The sequence below is a fragment of the Carcharodon carcharias genome, chromosome 19, assembly GCF_017639515.1.
Source record: "Carcharodon carcharias isolate sCarCar2 chromosome 19, sCarCar2.pri, whole genome shotgun sequence".
NCBI classification, from domain to species: domain Eukaryota; kingdom Metazoa; phylum Chordata; class Chondrichthyes; order Lamniformes; family Lamnidae; genus Carcharodon; species Carcharodon carcharias.
The window spans coordinates 13,266,042-13,291,310 of record NC_054485.1 but is presented as its reverse complement, the minus strand read 5'-3'; the positions used below and the strand labels follow the sequence as shown (position 1 = coordinate 13,291,310).

The window sequence follows — 25,269 nt, the reverse complement described above, 5'->3', positions numbered from 1 at the left end:
TACTTTAACAATGCACCCTATGGAGAAGTATGGAACAATGACAGCAACTTCTGGATTCTCATATTTGACTGTGCATGTGTGGACTCCAGAGGTTGCTGTCAGTTTCAGAGGAGTGATGAATAATGACAATGAACACTGATGGGCATGCTGTCATTATTGCCACTTGGTCCAAAGTTTTACTGGTCCAAAGATGTTTTTTTTGTTGGAAAGTCACCAGAGCAATGTTTTAGATATATTTACATTTTACAGGGAAAATAGACCTGTCAAGTCACTTATTTTGTTCAAACTTCAAACTTGTTCAAAAGTCAGGGGTGTGATGGTAAACTCTCCACTTGCCTGGATGAGTGCAGCTCCAAGAACATTCAAAAAGCTCAACAACATTCAGCATAAAGCAGCCCGCTTGATCAACAATCCATCCACCATCTTAAACATTCACTCCCTCCACCATCGGTGCACCATGGCTGCTATGTACTATCTACAGAGTGCACTGCAGCAACTTGCCAATTATCCATTGACAGCACCTTCCAAACCCACGACCTCTACCACCTAGAAGGTCAAGAACAGCAGGCACGTGGGAACACCACCATTGGCAAGTCCCCCTCCAAGTCACGCATCATCCTGACTTGGAAATATTTTGCAGTCCCTTCACTGTCAGTAGGTCAAAGTCCTGGAATTTTCTTTCAAGGAGCTCTGTGGGTGTACCTACACCACATGAACTGCAGCAGTTCAAAAAGATGGCTCACAACCACCTTCTCAAGGGTAATTGGAAATAAATGTTGGCCTTGCCAGTGATGCCCATATCCCATGAACAAATAAACATTGCATATTTGCATCAAAATAACATAAGATGATAAGTATTGCTGAAAAGAGAGACATGCTGTTCAAGTTTGTCATCTTGCACTCATCAGGACACATGCAAGGATACCGAATTTCAAAGGGAAAAACAATTTATACCTCATGAGAAAATGGTGCTGATTGGTTGGCAAGTCAGCTCCAATTGGTCGGGACATTACCATAGAGCATGTACCAGGAAACTATTGTTCTCCCAAACTTTTGTCTCATTCAAAAAAAACAATCAGCAATAATCAAGTTCTGTCGCCATATGATGGTCACACAAAACTGAGCTAATGGAATAGTGGAGCAGGCCGAATAACTTATTTTTTTTCCATTAGAGGCGTTGGATTCAAAGGAAAGTATAGTTGAGAAAGAAACCTTAAGGTGTTGCACTTCCATCACAATTCCAAATGACACCGGTTTGATTTAGTTTTGGGGAGGGGTGGGGGGGGGGGCAGAATTTCCCAAGTCTCAACGCATCCAGCCACACTTGGCCCTGTCTCCTGCGAAACGTTTTCCTGCAATGAACGGCGCTGTTATGGGCCGCAAAGTTGGGGGGGAGGTGTCATCCAAGAATGTACAGTGGGGGTCATTGTTTTGATGCAAACGCTCAGGCACCACAAGCAGGAAGGAGGTTTCGCGCGTTCCTTCTTCCATCCGATTTGCTCAGTAAAATCGCCGGATTTAGCTGGCAGGGCTGTGTTTACTGTAATGTTTAGCACTTAATCCCCACCCACAAGACGCCCGCTAACAGCTGCCTCGATCCCTAGCGATCCGTCTTGTTGTAGTTACAGGCGCTGGGCTGAGAGTGACCATGGATGAGTTTCAGTCGGGAGAGGAGGTAACCCTTTCTAATTACCTAAAAAAAAACCCAACAGAGCGCACGTCTGATTGGAAACTAACACTTCTGCTTTGGTTTTTTCCCCCCCCCACCCGAAGATCAGGAGGGGCCTTATTCTAAGGAGTTTGCTTCCCGTTGTTATCTTTCTTGCTCTTGAGATTGTCTTGTGTCAGTTTCAAGCAAAAACGGAAATGCCAAATTCCGGATCCTGCTGCCGTTCTCTGGAGTGCCCGATATTAAATATACAAGTTCCCCCCCACCCCACCCCACCCCAAAAAAATATGGGAGGCTTTTACCGCCTTAGGGTGAGGGATAAAAGGCATGAGAGTGAGGAGGGGAAGCTAAAAGTTTAAGGGTACGTTCATCTGTACATGGGCCCCGAGTTACCCCTGGAAAAATACTTGTGTGTGGGTGTGGGTTTGTCCGACGGATCTCAGCTGTACCCGAGTCCCATTGCACAGCAAGAGGGAGCAGGCAGTGAGGTGGGGCGGGGGGGTGGTGGGGAAGAGTCAGAGGGGGAGAGAAGTGGCGGGGTTGGGGGGGGGGAAACAGACCCTACATGTCATGTCAGTCTTGTGAAAAAAGACATGAGTGGGTGACGCCTTCCAGAGAATGGGGGGGAGGGTGGGAGGAATGTTAACATTGCGCTTCTAGTACCAGCCTAATGTAGACTTTATTATTTTTTTAAACGGTTTACGTTACGGTGCTGAATGTGCTGGTTTTCAAAGGCTGGGAGCAAACAATGTAAAAGGGAGGAAAAAAAAAACCTTCGACCGTTTTGGATGGGAGGCTTCATTGTTGCCCTTTTTTTGTGTTGTGGTTTGTGGGGAGAGAATACCAGAGAGGGACTAAAACACCCCGCGGGATAAAGAGATTATCTGAAACAGGAGGGTTGCAAGATCACGAGAACGAGGAGCAGGAGTCGGCCATTCGACCTCTCCAGCCAATTCTACCATTCCACAGACTCATGGCTGATCTAACTATGGCCTCAGCTCCACTTCCCTGTCTGTCTCTCCCAGAACCCTCCACTCCCCTGCTGTGGTAATCTGATGTGTAATATACCTTTAAGAAGAATGTTGCAATGGAAGATCAGATGATCTTAGTCCCCAATAGCAGAGTAGTGTGGGCTACCTCAGTAGTCCATAGTTAAACCCTGTCTCTACATTACAGGCTCTGAGTTGAAAGCACACAAGTGTAGTTGCTGAGTTCCTTTGTAAATAAATAGAATATGTATCTACATAAGAACTGTCTGCTGACCTACTGTGTCTATGGTACCAACTTGACCATCCTCAAACAAGCGTGCAACCTGGGTCTGTAAGCCCAACAAAACAAGTGACTAGGATCCAACAAACTAACGTCGAGGAAACAGATAGAGCAAAGAATGATGAGGAAAAAGTGAAGATACGGTAAACTGGCTTCAGGAATAAAGCAAGTTCATGAAGGAAATCAAGAGAAACATAGAAACTAGGAGCAGGAGTAGGCCATTCGGCCCTTCAAGCCTGCTCCGCCATTCATTATGATCATGGCTGATCATCCAACTCAACAGCCTGCTCCCACTTTCTCCCCAGACCCTTTGATCCCTTTCGCCCCAAGAGCTATATCTAACTCTTTCTTGAAAACATACAATGTTTTGGTCTCAACTACTTTCTGTGGTAACCAATTCCACAGGCTCACCACTCTCTGGGTGAAGAAATTTCTCCTTATCTCAGTCCTAAATGATCTACCCCATATCCTCAGACTGTGACCCCTGGTTCTAGACTCCCCCACCATCGGGAACATCCTTCCTGCATCTACCCTGTCTAGTCCTGTTAGAATTTTATAGGCTTCTATGAGATCCCCCCTCATTCTTCTGAACTCCAGTGAGTATAATCCTAATCAACTCAATCTCCCCTTATATGTCAGTCCCGCCATCCCAGGAATCAGTCGGGTAAACCTTCGCTGCACTCCCTCTATAGCAAGAACATCCTTCCTTAGATAAGGAGACCAAAACTGCACAATATTCCAGGTGTGGTCTCACCAAGGCCCTGTACAGTTGCAGCAAGACATCCCTGTTCTTGTACGAATCCTTTTGCTATGAAGCCCAACATACCATTTGCCTTCTTACCGTCTGCTGCACCTGTATGCTTACCTTCAGTGACTAAATTGGGCCATACCTCACACGGTAATTGTAAGTAGAATTTACCTCCTAATCGTCGAAGCGATTCCCCCAAAGCATGCTGCAATTTGGAAGAATCGATCCTTTCGATCCATCCGCAGATGATTGGTCTCAGTGTATTGAACCCTCCCGTTCTTTTTCCAAGTGAACGGCATTACAGGGGAGGAGAAGAGGCGAACAATCTTCTTATCCACATGTGGGAGTAAGACCTATGGACTGATTCAAAGTTTGATGGCACCCAGTGCCCCTGATTCACAAAGCTTTGATGACTTAGTGAACCTCGTAAAGAGTCATTACCGCCAAAGCCCTGCCAACGATACGGTTCAAATTTAACTTAAGGAATAGAACCCTGGGGGAGATAGTTACTTGTTATGTGACAAGTTTGAAACAGTTAACAGAACATTGCGAGTTTGGTACATCTATAAGTGATACGCTTAGAGATTGTTTGGTGTGCGGTGTAAATGAAGATACGATTCAGAAGAGATTACTGTCTGAAACAGATTTGAATTTTAAGAAGGCGCGAGATAGCACTGGCAATGGAAAACACACAGTCAGGGATTCGAAAGCCATACAGAGCGCGCAAAACAGTGCAGTCCTCCATGTTGGACGGGAAGCCCCAGCCAAAAAGGGTATGAAAGTGCACAGCTCTGCTGAGAAGCAGGAAGCAGCTGCTGCTAGCAGACAAATATAAAGAAATGACTCAGCAGCGAAAACATGGAATAATGGTAACAGAGGTTGAAGCAGACAGCCTTCTTATGAATGGAAGTTTTAAAAAATTGAATGTTTTTACTGTCATCAAAACAGACACCTCAGGAGACATTGCCAGGATAGAATCAGGCAGACTTTCAATCAAAAGAAAACCCCCCGTGAGATCCATAAACAGCCTGAAGTAACAGATTCGGATATTTATCCGTTGTATAATTTGAAGGTGGGAAGAACAGAACCAAACTACGTTACAGTGAGAGTGCACGATAGACCTATTAGAATGGAGGTGGACACAGGAGCTTCCACTACAGTAATTGGTGAACATACTTTCAAGTATTTGAATTATAGGGACTGTAAATTAAATTTGGATAACAGATGTTAAATTGAAAACTTACACGGGAGAAGACATCAAAGTCAAAGGCATAAGCAAGGTTACTGTACAGTATGGAAGCCCCAATCGGTAAAACTACCCTTGATGGTGGTAGCAGGCGAGGGGCCAAGTCTCCTTGGATGAACCGGCTCTGAAGGAGACTAAGTTAGAATGGGCTGAGATTTTCCAGCTGAGAGCAAGTGGGCTACCTGGCCTACTACAAAAATACGCCTCAGTCTTCAAGGATGAACTTGGGAAGATCTAGGGGCCGCAAGCAAAAATTCATGTGGATCCAGAAGCAACCCCCCTATTTGTGAAGGCAAGACCAGTACCTTACGCAATGCAGGGTAAGGTTGATGCCATACTGGACAGATTAGAGAAACTGGGAGTTGTACAACCTGTGCAGTTCTCAGAATGGGCAGCACCAATAGTCCCTGTTCTTAAACCCGACCAAAGTGTTCGAATTTTTGGAGACTACAAATTGACAGTTAATAAAGTAGCTAAGTTGGACTGACACCCCATACCAAAAATTGAAGGCCTATATGCTAAGCTGGCAGGTGGAACCACCTACACAAAGATTGATATGAGTCACGCTTATCAACAATTGGAGTTAGAGAAAGCTTCCCAGAAATTTGTCAAAATTAATACTCTCAAAGGGTTGTACTAATATACCCGTTTGCTTTTTGGTGTCTCCTCAGCTTGCGCCATATTCCAGAGAACAATGGAGAATTTACTGCAGGGACTGCCCCACATTGTAGTTTATTTAGATGACGTTCTGGTGACAGGACTCACAGAAAAGGAGCATTTGGCAAACTTAGAAGTTTTAAAATGTTTCTCACAGGTTGGAGTGCATTTTTTTTTAAAAAGTGCACGTTCCAAGCGAAAGAGGTAATCTATTTGGGTCATGGGGTAGATTCACAGGGCCTCCACCCAGCTGAGGAAAAAGTGAGAGCCATTAGAGAGGCACCAGCACCAAAGAACACCTCCGAGCTCATATCATTCCTGGGGATGATCAATTCTGGGGACGCTTCTTACATAATTGGTCACAGAACTGGCACACCTGTATTACCTACTCAAGAAAAACCAATGTTGGTCTTGGCAAACACCACAGAAAGAAACTTTCTTTGCAATTGTTGCAATCATCCACCCTATAAGTACATTTTGAGCAGAGAAAAGATTTGGTGTTGACATGTAACATAGTTCCCTGTGGAGTGGGAGCAGTGCTGTCCCATCGAATGGATGATGGCCCGGAATGGCCTATAGGAAATGTATCAAGAATGCTCAACACAGCGGAAAAGGGATACTACCAGATAGAAAAAGGCCTGTCAATCATCTTTGGTGTCAAGAAATTTCACCAGTACCTACACGGCTGTCATTTTACTATCGTTTTGGACCACAAGCTGTTGCTACGATTGCTCAGCGAGGACAAGGTTATACCACCCACAGCCTTGGCAAGAGTTGATATACTTTCACCCATAGGCCTGGAAATCAAATTGCAAACGCTGATGCACTTAGTCATTTGCCCTTACAAGAAAATGATGAGGATGTTCCAGTCCTCAGGGACTTGTTTTATTATTGAATTTCATTGATTCGTCACCAGTATGTGCTAGGCAGATCAGAGACTGGACAAGTCGAGACCCGTTTTACCCAAAAGTACGTGAACAAGTTCTTCGTGGTTGGTCACAAGAGCAGGAATCTGATTAAATGAAACCATGTTATTACAGAAGATATGAAATAACCAGCCAGGGGGTAATCTTATTGTGGGGAGCACGAGCGATTGTTCCTCAAAAAGGACGAAAGCCATTGTTAACTGAACTACATAGTGCACATCCAGAAATTTCCCAAATGAAGAGCATCGGACACAGCTACCTAGGGTGGCCTGGGATGGATGGCGAAATAGAGAGCGCTTAGTGAGGAGTTGTATGCAGTGTCAGCAAGTCATCATGAAGCTATTAATGTATATAATATTATTGGAAAATATTTTTCTTCTAAAATAGAGGTTTAGTCTGCAGGTGTGTTTTAATTGGATTAAAGCCAGCTAGTCTGGGTGCTTTGATGGGTACTAGTTTTGATATGTAAGAGAGCGTGCATTTGCATTTTTTGAATAGAGCATTCAAGAAGTGTGGTGAAACCTGACCCCTATCTAGCAGCTACCAAGCAATATGCTTATATTACTAATAAAATTGGTGCTATGAAAGGGCTTTTGTTGTTAAAAAGTGAAGTTCAAGGAAGCTGGTGAGACAATGAGAATTTGAATTCAATCAATGGTAGTAGGTATAACTTCAGCAGTTTTCGGCTGTGCAGGGCAGAGGCAATGTGAGATCAAAAGGCAGCTGTAAGCCTCCAGCTGGCTCCACAGGAACCAAGTGAAAAGAACCTCATTTTGAATTTGTAAAGGTGAAAATGCTTTGCCTGGTGTCTGGTTAAGTCTAGGGGTTGCTGTTGCCTTAATGGAGATTAGTTTGGGAATTTGTTAAAAGTTATGATAGTAGTAATTTGAAGCCATGTATATAACCCCTGTGTAAAATTGATAAAATGTTTCATTTAGTTTAATGTAAAGCCTCGAGAACTGGTGATCTGATTCCTGAATTTAGTCACATCTCAAATATAACACTTAAAATTATAGGTTATGACAGTTTAAAGTTTCCCTCTGGGATTTTTAAATAACTCAGCTTTACCAAGTGCATCGGTCATAACAAAGTGTAAAAGTTACCTCCAACAGCACTGTTACACCCTTGGGAGTGGCCAGGAAAGCCATGGGTGTGATTACACATTGACTATGTGGGACCTATTATGGGAACAGTGTTTCTGCTCATTGTGGATGCACAAATCAAAATGAATGGACATATATGAGGTGAAGTAACCAATATCTTCTGCTACAATTGAGAAGCTATGTCAAAGTTTCGCCAACAATGAACTATCCAGAAGTGGTTGTTTCTGATAAGGGCACAGCATTTACAAGTGCTGAGTTTCAACAGTTTATCAGCCTCAATGGTATCACTCACGTAAAAATTTCACCGTATCACCCTTCCTCAAATGGGCTGGTCAAGAGAGCGGTTCAAACGTTCAAGGCTGGAATGAAGAAATTAACTAGAGACTCCATAGCGACCAAGCTAGCAAGTTTTCTTTTCCATCATAGAACCACCCCTCACACAACGGTTGTCACACCTGTGGAATTGTTGATGAAACACAGTCTCAGGATGAGATTGAGCTTCATAATGCCAAATTTAGGGGGATGGGAGGAAAGGTGGATAGGAGTCAGGGAAGTCAGAAAAACTGGACATGACTGGCATAATCATGATAGGAAGTTTACCGTAGGAGAGACTGTATATGTGAAGAATTTTGGAGAAGGACCCAAGTGATTATCGGGCAAAATAAGCACAGTGACTAGACCTCTATCTTACCACGTGGAAGCGGAAGACAGAGTTATATGGAGACATGTGGATCATATCAGGAGGAGAGAAACAAAGTACCAAGAAATTATACCACCAGTTTTCACAACTGAGTCAACGTCTCCTGTTGAAAGAACTCAACCGAGTACAGATGTGCCTGAAGGGTTGGCTGTACCTGCGAGAGTTAAGGAAACAGATTTGCAGGTGCCCCGCCTGCCGAAGAACCTAACGTTCAGACACCTTCAGGAAAGGAGGTTCCTGACAAAGCATCTGAAGCTGCACAGCTGAGATGTTCTACACACCAAAGGAAACCCCCAGAAAGACTGAATTTGTAAATCTGTGTAAATAATTTGATGTTTTCAGAAAAATTGTAATTGTAACTGTAAAATGTAAAAGGGGAGGGATATAGTAATCTGATGTGTAATATACCTTTAAGAACGTTATAATGGAAGATCACATGATCTTAGTGTCCAATAGCAGAGTAGCATGGGCTACCTATAGTTAAGTCAGTAGTCTATAGTTAGAGCCTGTAATGTAGAGACAGGGTTTGAGTTGAAAGCACACAAGTGTAGCTGCTGAGTTCCTTTGCAAATAAATAGAATGTGTTCTACTGAAGAACTGTCTGTTGATCTACTCTGCCTATGGTACCAACCCGGCCATCCTCAAACAAGCATGCAACTTGGGTCCACAAGCCGAAACAAACTGGTGACTAGGATCCAACACCTGCCTATCACTGTCTAAGTCGGCCTTGAATAAATTCAATAACTCAGCCTCCACGGCTTTCCAGGGAAGAGATTTCCACAGGCTAATGAGCCTCAGAGAAAACATTTCTCCTTATCTCAATAACATTTGAGACCCACAAGCGTGAGGCAATGACCATCTCCAACAAGAGAGAATCTAACCATTGCCCTTTGACACTCAATGGCATTACCATTGCTGAATCCCCCACTATCAACATCCTAGGTGTTACCATTGACCAGAACCTGAACTAGAATAGCCATATAAATATTGTGGCTATAAGAGCAGGTCAGAGGCTGGGAATCCTGCGACAAGTAACTCACCTCCTAACGCTCCAAAGCCTGCCCACCATCTACAAGGCACAAGTCAGGAGTGTGACAGAATACTCCCCACTTGCCTGGTTGAGTGCAGCTCCCACAACACTCAAGAAGCTTGACACCATCCAGGACAAAGCAGCCCACTTGATTGGCATCCCTTCCACAAACGTTCACGCCCTCCACCATCAACACAGTGGCATCACTGGATACTATCCACAAACTGAACTGCAGGCACTCACCAAGCCTGCTTAGACAACACCTTTTAAACCCACAATTGCTACCATCTAAAAGGACAAGGGCAGATGACACATGGGAACACCACCACCTGGAAGTTCCCCTCCAAGCCACTCACCATCCTGACTTGGAAATATATCACTGTTCCCTCACTGTCGCTGGGTCAAAATCCTGGAACTCCCTCCCTAACAGCACTGTGGATGTACCTACACCACATGGACTGCAGCTCACCATTACCTTCTGAAGGGCAATTAGGAATGGGCAACAAAGGCTGGCCTAGCTAGTGACGCCCACATCCCGTGAATGAATAAAAACATTTAAAATGGGAGACCCATAATTTTTAAACTGTTCCCTCCCACCAGTTCTAGACTCCCCCACAAGGGGAAATATCCTGTCAGCATCTGCCCTGCCAAGACCTTTAAGGATCTTATATGTTTCAACAAAATCACTTCCCAATTTTCCAAAGGACAGTCAGATTTTTGAGGGAGAAATCTAAGAAGGTTTTTAATGCGAATGGTAGGATCGGAATGTTGCAGGAACATTAGAAGTGATATCAGGTTAAGTAAGATGCACAAGTGTGACATGTTATTTTGTATCATTGCATGAAGCTCCAGGTTTTGAATTGCGTCCATTTAAGTATATCCTTGGTCTCTTTTTGTGAACATCACAACATCTGCAAAAGACAACTACTCAATGCAGATGACAAGGGGAGGTAAATATTGTTACAGGCCAGGGTTACACTCTCCTTCAGGTAGATATTTGACATTGTGAGGTAACTGGGATGAGAGGTTTGGGCTCCGGGGGGAAATTGAGTAGAATTCTGCTCATTCATTGGAGGAGAGAGAGGAGAGGTGATCTCATTGAAACATGTAAAATCTTGAGGGGGTTTAACAGGGTAGATCCAGAAAGGTCGTTTCCCCTGACTGGACAGTCGAGAAGAGGTTCCCAATAGTTATGTTTCCGACCACCACCACTCACCCACCCCCTCACGTTAGAAAAATTATGTGGACCCCCAATAACGCGATATAAGCATTTTCCTTTATAAGAAATCTCACAAAGATCTTTCCAATTTGTAAACTCTTTGTAGCTTTAAGTAAGCATTTTATAAAAATGCATTTACTGTATAAATATGGTGAACAGAACTTAATTTCCAAGCTTACAGCAGTTATGCACTCATTTGAGGTAGATCGGGGTGGGCCAATTGGAGAAAACACACACACAGGGTGGAGCTAAGTAGAAATCAGAAATGCACAGAAAACATGGAAATGCGGCGAATTTTGCCACTGACTCGATGCTCGTTATCATGCTATTGGGGAAGAACAGATGCCGCTTTAATTCACGGCTTGTCTCTATAACACTGATTCTCGGTGCTGCTCACCAGACAGACTCTGTATCTTATCTTCTTGACCACCTCCCTCCCTCTCCTCCCATCCCTCAGCTCAGTGTCCAAATATCAACTACCTAATGGAGCAGCTTGTACATTTCTCTCTCTGTCTCCGCCCTTCAGCCAAACCCTGCGTGAACACAAGACAAAACCCAACTCTGATTCAATCTCATTGGATGGCATCCCTTGACTGACAAAATAACCACCTGTCCCAACTCAGATTCTGATTTTTATATTATCATGTTTTTTCCCCTGTACACATTCTCTGGCTATTTTTGGTGGACCTCTTGAAGACTTCAAATTGGGGCTTCAGATCCAGAATTGGGGACATCACAGTTTTAGGAAATGAGGAGAAATTTCTTGCAAGGATTGCAAACCTTTGGAATTCTCTATCCCAGTGGGCTATGGATGCTCAGTTTTATAACAAATTCAAGGCAGATAGATTTTTGGATACTAGGGGAACCACAGGAAGGGAGGCTGGTGCAGGAAGTGGAATTGAGGTAAATCAATCAAGATCTTATCAAATAGTGGAGCAGGCTCATTAGGCTCTATGACCTACTTCTGTTCTTACTACTTAAGTCATTATGTAGAGGACACTCAAATAACTTTGAAAGTGATTGATGTCAGTCAACCCTCGAAAGTTTTTACAGCGGATGAGAGTTTGTAGCAATGAAGCAAATTGCTTAATAACAAATCAGAATTTGCAACTTTAATAAGTGCAATAAGGATTGTTGAGAAGGAATATGTGCAGTTCTAAACAAATCAGTGGCCTAAAAGGAATGCCCTAACAGCACTGTGGGTGTACTTACACCACATGGACTGCTGCTGTTCAAGGCAGCTCCTTCTCAAGGGCAATTAGGGATGGGCAATAAATGCTGGCCTTGCCAGCGAAGCCCACATCCCATGAATGAATAAAAAAAGTGGCCAGGAACTGGTCCCTTTCCTGCCGCAAGGAACTGAAATATTTGAATTGGACAGGTTGAAGGGCTCAGGTTTGAACGTGATGAGTGAGGTGGACTGCAATTGCACTTCTAGGATCTGCACATTGCAGGACTTATGCTCTGTGAACACAGTTAGCATGGTAGTGCAACTGTTTCACTCACCTTAGAAGTTTGAAAACTAATTGAAATATCCATTTATTAGACAAGCATGACTGTCGATGAGTCAGTAAGAAGCATTCATTTTATTCTACTATATTGCTTCTAAACTCCCCAAAGATCGAGGATGATCAGTTTGGCCACACTCATTTCTCTCTTCTCTTCCAGACTGCATTTGTTGTTGACGATGTAAGCACCATCATCAAAGAAGTGAGTGCTTTTATTACATTTTTATAACATCTTATATGCTGAGCTGATCAGTTTTAGTTTGTTGTCACTTATTCCTCTTAAAATTTCAGGCAGTGGAGAACACAATTGGAGGGAATGCCTATCAGCACAACAAAGTGAATCAATGGACATCCACAGTGGTGGAGCAATGTCTCAACCAACTCACCAAATTAGCCAAGCCTTTTAAATACATTGGTGAGCAATTAAGTATTTAATACAGTTCAATTTTTACATGACAAAAAAACTCTTAAGTCAACTATTAAACAGAAACATTACAAGTATATTGTAGTACAAGTGGTTGTTGTATTGGAAAGATGACCTACCAGGTGGTCTGAGCCACACATTCCATCGTACTGAAGCATTAAGCTTTCATCAGATGTCACCTTTAAAACTTTATTTATTTAAAAAAATATATACAGCCGAGTACCAACAGACCCAAAACAGTTTGGGTAACTTGCCCCCCCCCACCCTCCCTTTAGCGAACATCTCTCTTCCCAGAATATACAAACGCAATTCAAAAATTCTCAATGTAGAAAGTTCCAGTTTTGTAAAATTGAAAACCATAGAGCAGATTGGAACAAAACATCTCTTTTTGGATAGAATTTCCAACCATTCATCTCCCCACCACCCCTTACTAAAATAGAACTTAAGAGTTGTGTTGGCTCATTAAAATGTTATATACTCATCCAGTTTGGACCCCGTTTCCACTTTGTGCAGAACTAGAGCAATCAAGGTTAGTTATAATTGAAATATATAGGTGCAGGAGAATTATGGAATAAATATTTAAATAAAATTGAAGAGGACACAGCTGCTCTGACACAATAATTGAACAATGTTTAGAAAGGTGAGGAAACATCCAAGAAAAGCCTTTTTCCTTTTTCACCTGTCTAAAAGGTTTAACACTAGGTATGTTATATACATACAGCCTAGGCAACCACTAGGGAATACTTGATGTAGACACTGAAAAGATAATACTTTCACTTTCTCAATGGTAAACATCAATGGTTCAGTGCTGCTGCTGGACTCAAGATATTTACTGTATTTTTTTCTCCTCTAATTTCAGTGACCTGCGTGATAATGCAAAAGAATGGAGCAGGCTTGCATACTGCTAGTTCATGCTTCTGGGACAATTCTGTTGATGGTAAGAAAAGCAGAGCAACTTTATTTAGTTTAGTCCTTTGCTATTGGAAGAGTTAGTACATCATTGCACTTAATTGCATATAGGTGCAAAATGCTTGTCTTGTTCAGTTTTGAATTTACTGTTTGTTCTGTTTTCTTGTGAAAAGGCCCAAAACAACTTTAAAAAGAATTTCACTGAGCTAGTGACCTCGAATTTTGCAGTTGTAATGGTGGCAGAACTCTAATGTCTACGGTCAATTGCTCTGTGAAATGCACAGCAACTTTTGGCATCCATATATGTATAATTAAACATGGAAATCCAGAAGTTGCTGTCACAGATTCCATATTCCTCCAAAGTGTGTGTGATCCGAGTGCCTGCAACAGTAATCTTTAGAAAGTGAATTAAATGCTGTAATATTACAGTCAAACAAAATAAAAAGTTATGCCTTGTTGATGAATGTAACTAGGTTTTTAATGGCAAACTAAGCTATAACCACTGCTAAACTGCCTCTCTGGCCTGGGAAAATTTGAGTAATGTTCATGTTAATGTTCATTTGAGTAATGTTCATTATTCCATGATAAAAATTCCACATTATTAAAATTCCAACTTTCATAATTCCACTTCTAATGTGTACATCCCAATCTTTATTTTGCTTTTAGTAAAACTTATTTAAAAAGGTGAAGGATAACCTGTGCATCTTAAATACTGTTATGTACAAGAACTCTTCAATGTGATTGGCTGCTTAGCCAGCTTGAGGTCCTCCTGCCTCGCCACCAGGTTTAAATTAATGCAAGGAACAGGGAAATTCATGCCACAGAGATTGCTCGATCTTTGCAGGTAGCGGGTGTGAGAACTGTTGCAAAACTGTAAAATCCGGCTACCACTTTGACTAATACAGGCACCTGTCCCAAGTTGAGGGTAAACTAGCCAGTAATATAAGATTGCAAGAGTTTTTTTTAGATATATAAAGGGTAAGAGAGAGGCAAAAGTGGACATTGGGCTGCTGGAAAATGACACTGGAGAAGTAATAGTGGGGAACAAAGAAATGGCGGAGGAACTGAATAGGTACTTTGCGTCAGTCTTCACAGTGGAAGACACGAGTGACATCCCCAAAGTTCAAGAGAGTCGGGGGACAGAGGTGAGTATGGTGGCCATTACTAAGGAGAAGGTGCTAGGAAAACTGAAAGGTCTGAAGGTGGATAAATCACCTGGACCAGATGGATTACACCCCAGAGTTCTGAAGGAGATAGCTGAAGATATAGTGGAGGCGTTAGTGGTGATCTTTCAGGGATCACTGGAGTCAGGGATGGTCCCAGAGGACTGGAAAATCGCTAATGTAACCCCCCTGTTTAAGAAGGGAGTGAGGCAAAAGACGGGAAATTATAGGCCGATCAGCCTGACCTCGTTGGTAAGATTTTAGAGTCCATTATTAAGGATGAGATTTCAGAATACTTGGAAGTGCATGGTAAAATCGGGCACAGTCAGCATGGTTTCATCAAGGGGAGGTCATGCCTGACAAATCTGTTAGAATTCTTTGAGGAGGTAATGAGTAGGTTAGACAAAGGAGAGCCAATGGATGTTATCTACTTGGACTTCCAGAAGGCCTTTGACAAGGTGCCGCACAGGAGGCTGCTCAGTAAGATAAGAGCCCATGGTGTTAGAGGCAAGGTACTAGCATGGATAGAAGATTGGCTGTCTGGCAGGAGGCAGAGAGTGGGGATAAGTGGGGGTCCTTCTCAGGATGGTGGCCGATGACTAGTGCAGTTCCGCAGGGGTCAGTGTTGGGACCACAACTTTTCACTTTATACATTAATGATCTAGATGAAGGAACTGGGGGCATCCTGGCTAAGTTTGCAGATGATACAAAGTGGAGGGACAGGTAGTATTGAGGAGGCGGGGAGACTGTAGAAGGATTTGGACAGGTTAGGAGAATGGGCAAAGAAGTGGCAGATGGAATACAACGTGGGGAAGTGTGAGGTCATGCACTTTGGTAGGAAGAATAGAGGCATAGACTATTTTCTAAATGGGGAGAGAATTCAGAAGTCTGGAGTGCAAAGAGAATTGGGAGTCCTAGTCCAGGATTCTCTTAAGGTTAACTTGCAGGTTGAGTCGGTAGTTAGGAAGGCAAATGCAATGCTGGCATTTATTTCGAGAGGACTAGAATATAAAAGCAGGGATGTGCTGCTGAGGCTTTATAAGGCTCTGGTCAGACCACATTTAGAATATTGTGAGCAATTTTGGGCCCCGTATCTCAGGAAGGATGTGCTGGCCCTGGAGAGGGTCCAGAGGAGGTTCACGAGAATGATCCCAGGAATGAAATGCTTAACATATGAGGAACATTTGAGGACTCTGGGTCTATACTCGATGGAGTTTAGAATGATGAGAAGGGATCTGATTGAAACTTACAAAATACTGAAAGGCCTGGATAGAGTGGACGTGGGGAAGATGTTTCCATTAGTAGGAGAGACTAGGACCCGAGGGCACAGCCTCAGAGTAAAGGGAAGACCTTTTAGAACAGAGATGAGGAGAAACTTCTTTAGCCAGAGAGTGGTGAATCTATGGAATTCATTGCCACATAAGACTGCGGAGGCCAGGTCATTGAGTATATTTAAGACCGAGACAGATAGGTTCTTGACTGGTAAGGGGATCAAAGGTTACGGGGAGAAGGCGGGAGAATGGGGTTGAGAAACTTATCAGCCATGATTGAATGGCGGAGCAGACTCGATGGGCCGAATGGCCTAATTTCTGCTCCTATGTCTTATGGTCTAAGTTAATACCAGACATTGCCAACACAGTCAGAAAGAGTTACTAGTTGATTTCATAGCAGCAAGGTACAGTGAACGTAATTCATAACAAAACCAAGTTCCAGTACTGCTCAAGGTGAACAATAACCAGAATGAACAATATTTTTGCTCATCCATTGCATTTGTATTGTGCATTGCCCAGAGCTACAGAATTTAGGATCAAGTCCAGTGTGAGAGCATGATATAACTGAACATGACAATTCAGACATCTGTGCCCCTGGTTTTACCTCCTTATTTGGCAGTGATTCATGAAGTGCAGATGCACAGTGGCCGAATCCTCTTAAAGAACAGCCTTTGGCAATGGTATTAAGAAAGCCTAGATAGTGAGGATCCTTAACTAAGATAAAAGCAACATACTGCGGATGCTGGAAATCTGAAACAAAAAACAGAAAATGCTGGAAAAGCTCAGCCGGTCCAGCAGCATCTGTGGAGAGAGAAACAGAGTTATCGTTTCGAGTCTGTATGCTCTGAAGGGTCATGTTTTTGTTCCTTTACTTTAATACTGACCATGCTCATATCCTCAGCAGACATTGCACTATCCAGCAGGGGGCACTTTATAGTTATTAGGAGCTAGAAACTGAGTTGACTTGGATCCCCTTGGATCATAGAGTGATGCCATCTAACTCAGCAAAGTGGATATGACATTTAGGACCTTGTGGTTTATACAACACTAAACAGTGCACTTTACTCACTAAGGCAAACAGAACAGCTACAGAGACCAATTTTGTGTGGTGCATCATAATAGTTAATTCTGCATGTGCAGTCAATACTCAGTTCACTCTTGAACGAGTATAAAGTGGGTATTTAAACAAAGGCTAATAAGTAGGGTGCCAGAGTGAACGTGCCAAAGGAAGTTGACAATGGCTAGATTTTGTGGTCAGTCGCACAGCAATGATACACTCCAACCTCAAAGAAAGCTGCCCACTAAGATCTAATGATTCCTTTAGCCCAATTTTCCCGGTGGCAGTTTGAATCTAGGGTCAAATCAAGGAGATATCTTGATGTGCAGCAGTGATGTAGGCAAGAAGTTAAGCAACCAATCACATTGAAATACTTACACACAGTAAACCAGGAAGTTAGAAGCACTCATTTTTAACTTAATTTTTCCAGAGTGAAATAAATGATTGGAATTAAGAAGCTAAAGGATAAAAGTTTTTTTCAATGTGGGATTTGTGGAGAAATTTGATACCATTCCAAAAATATAAGATCAGCTTTTCAGAGTCAGTGAAGGTGCTTAGAAGTAATTATGAATTTAGTACGCTATTCAAAACTAGTGACACCTCATTCAACAAGCTGTAACTTCAAGGGTTTGTACAATGAGACTAATAGCATAAAAGTGGAAGTTCATCAATTCAATTGATTTCTCTTGATGGGTAGGACGTCAACAGTGCACTCTCTCGAAGTGTAGAATCACCGAGAGCAACTTCTGGAATTCCGCATTATTCTGCGCATGTGCAGACTCCAGAGGTTATCGTCAGTTTCAGTGGAGTAATGATGGCCGAGTTTCACCTGTCATTGCCACCACAAAATCCAGAACCACAGCAATGAGGCTGACTATTAACTGCCCTCTGAAATGGTCCAGCAAGCCACTCAGTTGTACCAAAGCTGCTACAGAAACAAATACACCCATGTGGATTGCAGCTGTTCAGAAAGACAGCTTACCATCTTCTCAAAGAGTATTAGGAATGGGCCATAAATGCTGGCCTTGCCAGCTTTCACATTCCACGAACAAATAATTTTTAAAGTTGCATAGAAAATTATCCTGAAGGAAATGGGCATTAACTGGGGTAAATGTATTGTCTCAGACCAAAAAGAGTTTACCTACTTTTTGTTTAAGCATTTCTCTTGCCAATTTTGTAATTGCCATCACTGACTGCTATGTTTGCTTTTAGGAAGCTGCACTGTCAGATGGGAGAACAAGACCATGTATTGCATTGTTAGCATCTTTGGCCTCGGTGTCTAGGACCTACTTCAGTTATTGCTACATTTTGTCTTGAAAGTATGCACTGCAAAATGCATTATCAAGTGCTGATTTCCATCAATAATTACTACTGAAATTACATTTAATATACAGTCTTACTGAAAGAATTACATTAATGAAAATTGCTGCAATACAAACTTATTTGCATTTTAAACCGTTGGAACTCATTTCTGTTACATGTCAGGGAAGGGGTGGTGTTCTATTTATATAACTTAACGGGTGTATTATTTGCTGCCTTGTATAACATTTCCTCACTATCTCTATCCATTTGCATCATCTAAGCAGCAACTACCACCAGACACTTGGGGAAACAGCTGTGTTGCTCAATTTGAGTCTGTGTTAAAATGATTTACCCAAATAGAATGTTTTCACTTCGCTTCCTACAGATGGCCCAATTATGGACAGAAATGAAACAACAAAAATGCAGTGCAGAATGATCCAAACCTCAGGATATGGCTACAACCTAGAATTTAATACAAAGTATTAAATATTACATTTTAAACCAGCATATTTTATGTTGATGTTGGGAAGAGAAAGTGACTTAAGTACAATAGCAGTAACTTGCAAATGATGCCTGGGAACAATTCATTAGATTAATATACCATCTGTGGAGTGAGGGGGGCGGCGGGGGTAGGATGTAGTGGTACTCAGCTACACAGGCAAGGTTCCAGGGCTGATGCCTCAGCTAGACCAACAGCATGCAGCATTCCCAGCCTGGACAGAGCATCTGGGGGATGGGGCCAGGGGAGGACAAGAGAAAGGGAAAACAATTATCCAAACTTTGATCAATGTTCAGTAACTGATTCTGTATGGTTCAAGTACGTGGGGATTTTAAGTGAGGTTGGGCAAGTACGGCTTGGCTGCGATGCCCAAAGTAGCCAGCAAAACTCAGTATCTGAGAACACCCGTGAAAGAGGAGTCATTCAGGGGTGATGTGAGAGCACTTATTCACTCAAAGGACAGTGGGACAGCTGGAGCTTTGTCCTCCAAACAATGCTGACACCAGGTCAATTGAAAATTTGAGAACAGATTTTTGTAGGCAAGCGTTACAGCACCAAATCAAAGATAAAGTTAAAATACAGATCAGCAATGATCTAATTGAGTGCTGAAACAGCTTGTCACACTGAATGGTCTACTGTTACTATACTCAGTTGTCAGTAGGTGAGCTGTTCATTTGGTAGCATTCTCACCTGACTGTGAGTCACAGGGTTCCAGGACTTGAGCACAAAAAAATCAGGGCTAATATGCCCCTGCAATGCTGAGTGCGCTACAATGTTGGAGGTGCCATCTTTTGGATGAGATGTTAAACCAAGGCTCTCTCCAGTGGACACAAAAGATCCTAAGGCACTACTCAAAAGAGCAGGGGAGTTATCCCCCATGTCCTGGCCAAAACATTTATCCTTCAATCAAAGACACAAGAATAGATTTTCTGACCGCTATCATAGTGCTGATGGGAGCTGTTGAGCCCAAATTGGTCGCTGTGTTTCCTACAATGACTGTGCTTCAAAAGTACTTCATTAACTATGAAATGCTTTGAGACGTCTGGTGGTCATGGAAGTCACTATATAAATGCAAGTCGTTTTACTCCTTCAAACCAATCGTTCAATTCCAGTACTGGCTGTTATCGTCTCCCAGCAAGAAGAGGTGTTCGAGTTCAGCCTTAACACTTAAGCTTGCAGACATAAGCACCGAGAATCATTACACAAAGCTTTGGTTATTAAAAATTTTTTCCTTTCAAATACAATTGCTGGAAACCTGAGTTAGAAGCACATTTGAAAACTTATAAAAAGCACTTGAAAAATAAGATTTGCAGTAAGGCCATGAACAGACTTGCCAATTATTCTTAAGATTCTTTAGATGGTGTCAACCAATTGACACTCACTGATATCTGTAGTTGTATTTCCTTTACCTGAACATTCTTTTGCATCATGCTTAGCAAGCTCTCAACTTAATAGCGGCAATTGCAATGTAAATGTGAAGACTTCACAACACATTCACACGCCATCAACTGTGTGGCCTTCCACTCCACTTGAGGCACAAATATACCAACAAACAATGTTGGTTTTATATAGTGCTTTTAATGCAATACGATGCCTTAAGGAGCTTCACATGAACTTTATAAAACACAATTTGACATGGCCACATATGGAAACATTAGGGCAGATGACTCAAAGCTTGGTCAGGCAGGTAGGTTTTAAGGAGCATTTTAAAAGGAGTAAAAGCACCAAGTTTAGGGAGGGAATTCTGGAGCTTTGGACCTTGGCAGCTGAAGGTATGACCACCAATTAAAATCAGGAATGCTCAAGAGGCCAGAATTAGAGGAGTGCACATACCTTGAAGGGCTGTGGAGCTGGAAGGGATTAGAGATAGGGAAGGGTGACGCTCCAGAGGAATGAGAATTTTAAAAATTAAAATGTTACTTCACCAATCAGTGCAGGTCAGTGAGCACAGGGGTGATGGATGAATAGGACTGGACGCAAATTAGGGCACAGACAGCAGAGTTTTGGATAATGTCAAGTTTAGAGGAAGGAATGTGGAATACTGGCCAGGAGTGCAATAGTCAAGAGGTAACGAAGGAATGGGTGAGGATTTCAGTAGATGAGCTGTGACAGGGGTAGCGTTGGGCAATGTTAAAGGTGGAAATAGGCGATCTTAAGTGCTGGCGCAATGTCTGGTTGGAAGCTCATCTCTGGGTCAAACATGACACCAAGGTTGCAAACGGTCTGGATGGAATCAATAGCTAGGGAACAACTTTGCAGCGGACACCAAAGACACTGGGTCTTCCCATTATTCAACTGAAGGAAATTTCTACTCATCCAGTACTTTGAAGTCTGATAGTTAGAAAGTGGAGGGGTCGAGAGAGGTGGTGGTGAGGTAGATTTGGGTGTCATCAACGTACATCTGAAAACTGATGCCGTGTTTTCAGAAGATCTTACCGAGGGTGCAGCATGTGGATGAGAAACACAGGGGTCCAAGGATAGATCCTTGCAGGACACCCAAGCTAACTGCGCAGAAGCAGGAAGGGAAGCCATCGCAAGTGCTTCTCTTACTACAGTTTGATAGACAAGAATGGAACAGAGTGCAGTCTCACCCAGATGGACGACACTGGAGAGGCGTTGGAAGAGGACGTTGTGTTCAACCACGTCAAATGCTGCAGACAGTTTGAGAAGGACGAAGAGGGATAGTTTACCTTTATCATAATCACATGTATCATAACCTTTTTGGCACTGTGACAGGCCAGTAACCTGATCAGAGGGATTCAAACATGGAATTCCAAGAAAGATGAGCACAGATTTCAGAAGTGACAACATATTCAAGGACTTGAGAGGAAAAGGAGTTTGGAGTTGGGGCAGACTTTTGCAAGAACGATGGGATCAAGGGCTAGCTTTTTTTGAGGGGAGGGGTGATGATGACAGATTTGAAGGAGAGAGGAACAGTACCTGAAGGGAGGGAATTGCTTACAATATCAGATAGCATGGGAACCAGGAAGGAAAGTTGGGCAGTCAGTAATTTAGTGGGAACCAAGAACAATCTGCCTTCCAGACACCTTGAGATAATCAACTCTATATAGATGGGCACAAAAGCAAAATACTCCGGATTCTAGAAATCTGAGATAAAAGCAGAAAATGATGAGAAAAACTCAAGTTAGGGAGCATCTTTAGAGAGAGAAACAGAGTTAACATTTCAGGTCAATAACTGTTGATGAAAGGTCGTAGACCTGAGACATTGACAGTTTCCCTCTCTGTAGATGATGCAAGATCTGAGTATTTCAAGCATTTTCTGTTTCTGCCTATCAATGTGCAAATACTCAGCTATTTGGACTACCCCGAAGGATAATGAAACATGGTTAGTCAGGATGTTAGGTTTGTTATATACATTTTCAGCTGGTTTTGGTAGTCCTGAAAATAGTTCGTTGAACGAGTTCTAAATTCCATTCCAAAATGTCTTTCCCATGCCTGGGATCCAAACTGGTGCTGAGATTGATATGTCAACATCTGATATTTGACCTGTAAATCTAATCCCTGGTAGCTGGAGGTAATTTTCAACATTCAGATTGAGCATCCAAGACAAAATTAGCAGGAACAATCCTTGACAAACTACGAAGGGTTGATCATATGATTATGCTCCAAATTCTACACTCCCCAACAAGTTGCGAGATGGCTGAGATAATTTGTTCACCTATAGTCCCCAAGGCAAGAGCGAATGCAATAACAAAAGTGGACTGATTTAACACCCAGCAAGATGAAAGGCAGTTATTGAAGCTTTTACTCTCCATTGTGTCCTCAAAGCTGAAATAACTCAATTAAGATATTAGTTACCAGGTTGTCATTTTATATTGACTACAAAATTTTAAAGTCACAAAACCCAAAAAGGTCACTAGGTTTTTATTAATTTTAGAATGAACAGTCAAGTGAGTGGCAGTAACCTGGGATTATATATAATTTGTAGGCTTCTCACAAAAATAAAAAGTGTCTAGCAACAGAGGAAGAAATCACTTCCTTAAATTGGCATTTGTTGTGAAACACAGGGGAAGGCAATTACTTTTATGTTTGAAAAAAAACTTTGGATGTTATTCCTGTGATTTATTCCAGTTGCTTTATTTTTTTTGCAAATGGAAGGTGTATGAAGGAAAATGACATTTGATATGTCTGTTGTAGCTTTAGTTTTGTGCTACATAAACCTTTCAAAGTGAAAGGGATTGCGGTGTGCAGATGGGGGACAAATAAAAGAGACAAATCAGAACAAGATTCCTTGAGGCTGGCATAAGAGATAAAGAGTGCTTCCTAGATTTTATAGATGGCAACAAGGAAGAGGAGCGAGTAATTAGAAGCACTAGTTATTGAGGAAAGTGATGGAAAAGGAGTTGCTAATGCTATATTTGCCTCACATTCTGCCACCCATATGTTGTCTACAGCTATTGCTGGTTTCTTCCACTGCCACACCACTAACAAAAAGGAAAGGCAGAGAAGCAAAAGAGACACAGAAAAGTTAAAGAGAGAAGACAAAAAGCGGAGAGGGGCCCATTAAGGCTAGCAAGAACGATCGATCACATTCTTTGACTTAGTGTGTGTAGTGCTACAGGAGCTCAGCAGTTTATTTAAACCCATTTAAATTTAACTTCCTGTTAATTTTTAAGCATATGCCAACATGGTAATTTAATACACAAACTCTTAATTGTTAAAGTATCACCCTTCCTTCCTTTTGATCATTTTAGGGAGAGAAAAGTCAGCATTTGAATAAAACAAGATTTCCTATTTTGTAATCAAGCTAATTTGTGTCAAAATAAGGAACAACTTCAATCTCTTTCCCTTTCCCCATGCCAAAGACTGAGTTATACATTTCAAGCAAAGCATCTGTGCCTTAATTAAGCAGAATGGGTAACTGGCAGAAGATCCAACTGTTGCATTGTCATATTGTATACAATAGCAGAATCTTGATTTGATGAACTTTTTTTGTTCGGCAAGTTTATTAGCAGTGAAATCAACAAGAAAATGGAGACATGATGTTTCTGGCATCTTACAGTAAGGCGATAGTTAGATGGCGAAGCTCAACAGAAGAAAGGTCTGCCTGAAATTTGTCGCAATGTTATTTAAGGTGCTTGTAAAATAAAGCGCTCAGCTCAGTTTTCACGTCAAAAGTAAAATGCTTGTAAGTGCATTACTCTTCATTTGGAAGGTTTAAAATTTCCACTTACATTTTGATTGAAACTTGGCAAAAGCAGCATGAGTACATTTGGTTAAAGCTGGTGCTGCAGTACTTAAAAAGCAGAGTTACATAGTAGAAATGCCGTACAATTGTAAACTGAACAAATATGTTAGGATAAATACTGCCCAGTGTGCTGGGACTACCCCATCAAAACTTAATACTGTGAACCTATTAGGCTGCATCTCATTAGCTTAATGGATTTCATTGTATGAGCCAATCCAACACTGTAAAAGTCTCACAAACTCAACAGAAAACTAATAGCTCAGGTAACGTCATCAGCTATCACATAAAATCAGGATAAAAATAGAATTCCACTCAAATTTGTACAAAAAAACCTTAAGTTTTTACAACTGTAAAGTGTAATATACATGAAGAGCACATTGTAATCAGGAAACAAAAAAAAAATCCACAGGCTAACTAGATGAGTCTTCACAGTTTACTTTAGCCTTTTGGAGTTAGTCATCATAAATTTAATTTTCAATCCCAACTGTTAGGAGTAACTATGTCCGACCCCTATAGCTGCTTAGAATTCCCAATGACGTAGTCCAAGGAATTGTGTGCTTTCTTAAAAAAAATGCAAAGAAACCGAGATACTCTCAATTAATGATTCTCCCCCCTCCCCAGATTCTACGTGCAATATATAGCACCCTTTATTGAGTTGACTGAACCGATGTCGATTTTGCAATTCTTTGTAATCACAAAACATCATAGTGCAATGTGATCCGACAGCAAAGAACTTGTATTCAACAAATGACTCAATAAGTCTTACTATGCTTCAAGGGTCCACAAGATTAGTCTAATATAGCCATTTAGTACATTAAAAATCAGTTTCTATTGAAATATTTTTCAAGAGTCCCATTGTAAAATCTACAGTGTAACAAGGGCCATTCTAATACAACTTGCACAATATCAAACTTAATTATCTACCCAATAAATTACCAAGGCCTATTCAGCACTTTCCAGAAGTCACTTAAGTCTGTTTTGTTATGCATTGGATTGATTCAAATTAGTGTACATCATCCAATGCCTTCTGATAGACCTTCCTAAAAGGTTTATATAATGTATTGGCCAAATCATCTAGGCTTAAACCAAACTGGTATAAAGACTGGAAATTTCAAACTGGAAACTTCATGTTGAATGATTAATGCAGTAATTCAAAACATTTAAAACAGGATAACTTCCGTTATCTTGCCATCCCCAACACACATTTTCTTCAAGGTGTCACTTTCTTATATATCAAGACCTATATCATTAGGATGGAAAAGTTAATTGAAATACACAGAAAAATACTGACTGCACTGGTCTATTTAGTCCATTTTAAAAAGAAAACGGAATCCACAACAAAAGAAATGCTACACAGTAG

At 41.7% G+C, this 25,269-nt stretch overlaps 1 protein-coding gene across 1 annotated transcript; it reads left to right on the top strand.

The window, feature by feature from the left end:
* The first annotated feature begins 1,444 nt into the window (after positions 1-1,444).
* LOC121291091 (dynein light chain Tctex-type 1) lies at positions 1,445-18,354 on the top strand. The gene is made up of 5 exons (XM_041212133.1): positions 1,445-1,675; positions 12,236-12,277; positions 12,367-12,490; positions 13,359-13,436; positions 18,112-18,354. The coding sequence occupies exons 1-5, from the start codon at positions 1,649-1,651 to the stop codon at positions 18,180-18,182; spliced, it is 342 nt and encodes a 113-aa protein (XP_041068067.1). The 5' UTR covers positions 1,445-1,648; the 3' UTR covers positions 18,183-18,354.
* Positions 18,355-25,269: the final 6,915 nt, after the last annotated feature.

Excerpts from the sequence above, each read along its gene's own strand:
- LOC121291091 (XM_041212133.1), top strand. The coding sequence starts at position 1,649 with ATGGATGAGTTTCAGTCGGGAGAGGAG. Across the intron at positions 12,278-12,366 it reads TAAGCACCATCATCAAAGAA|GCAGTGGAGAACACAATTGG; the intron begins GTGAGTGCTTTT and ends TTAAAATTTCAG. Across the intron at positions 12,491-13,358 it reads CAAGCCTTTTAAATACATTG|TGACCTGCGTGATAATGCAA; the intron begins GTGAGCAATTAA and ends CTCTAATTTCAG.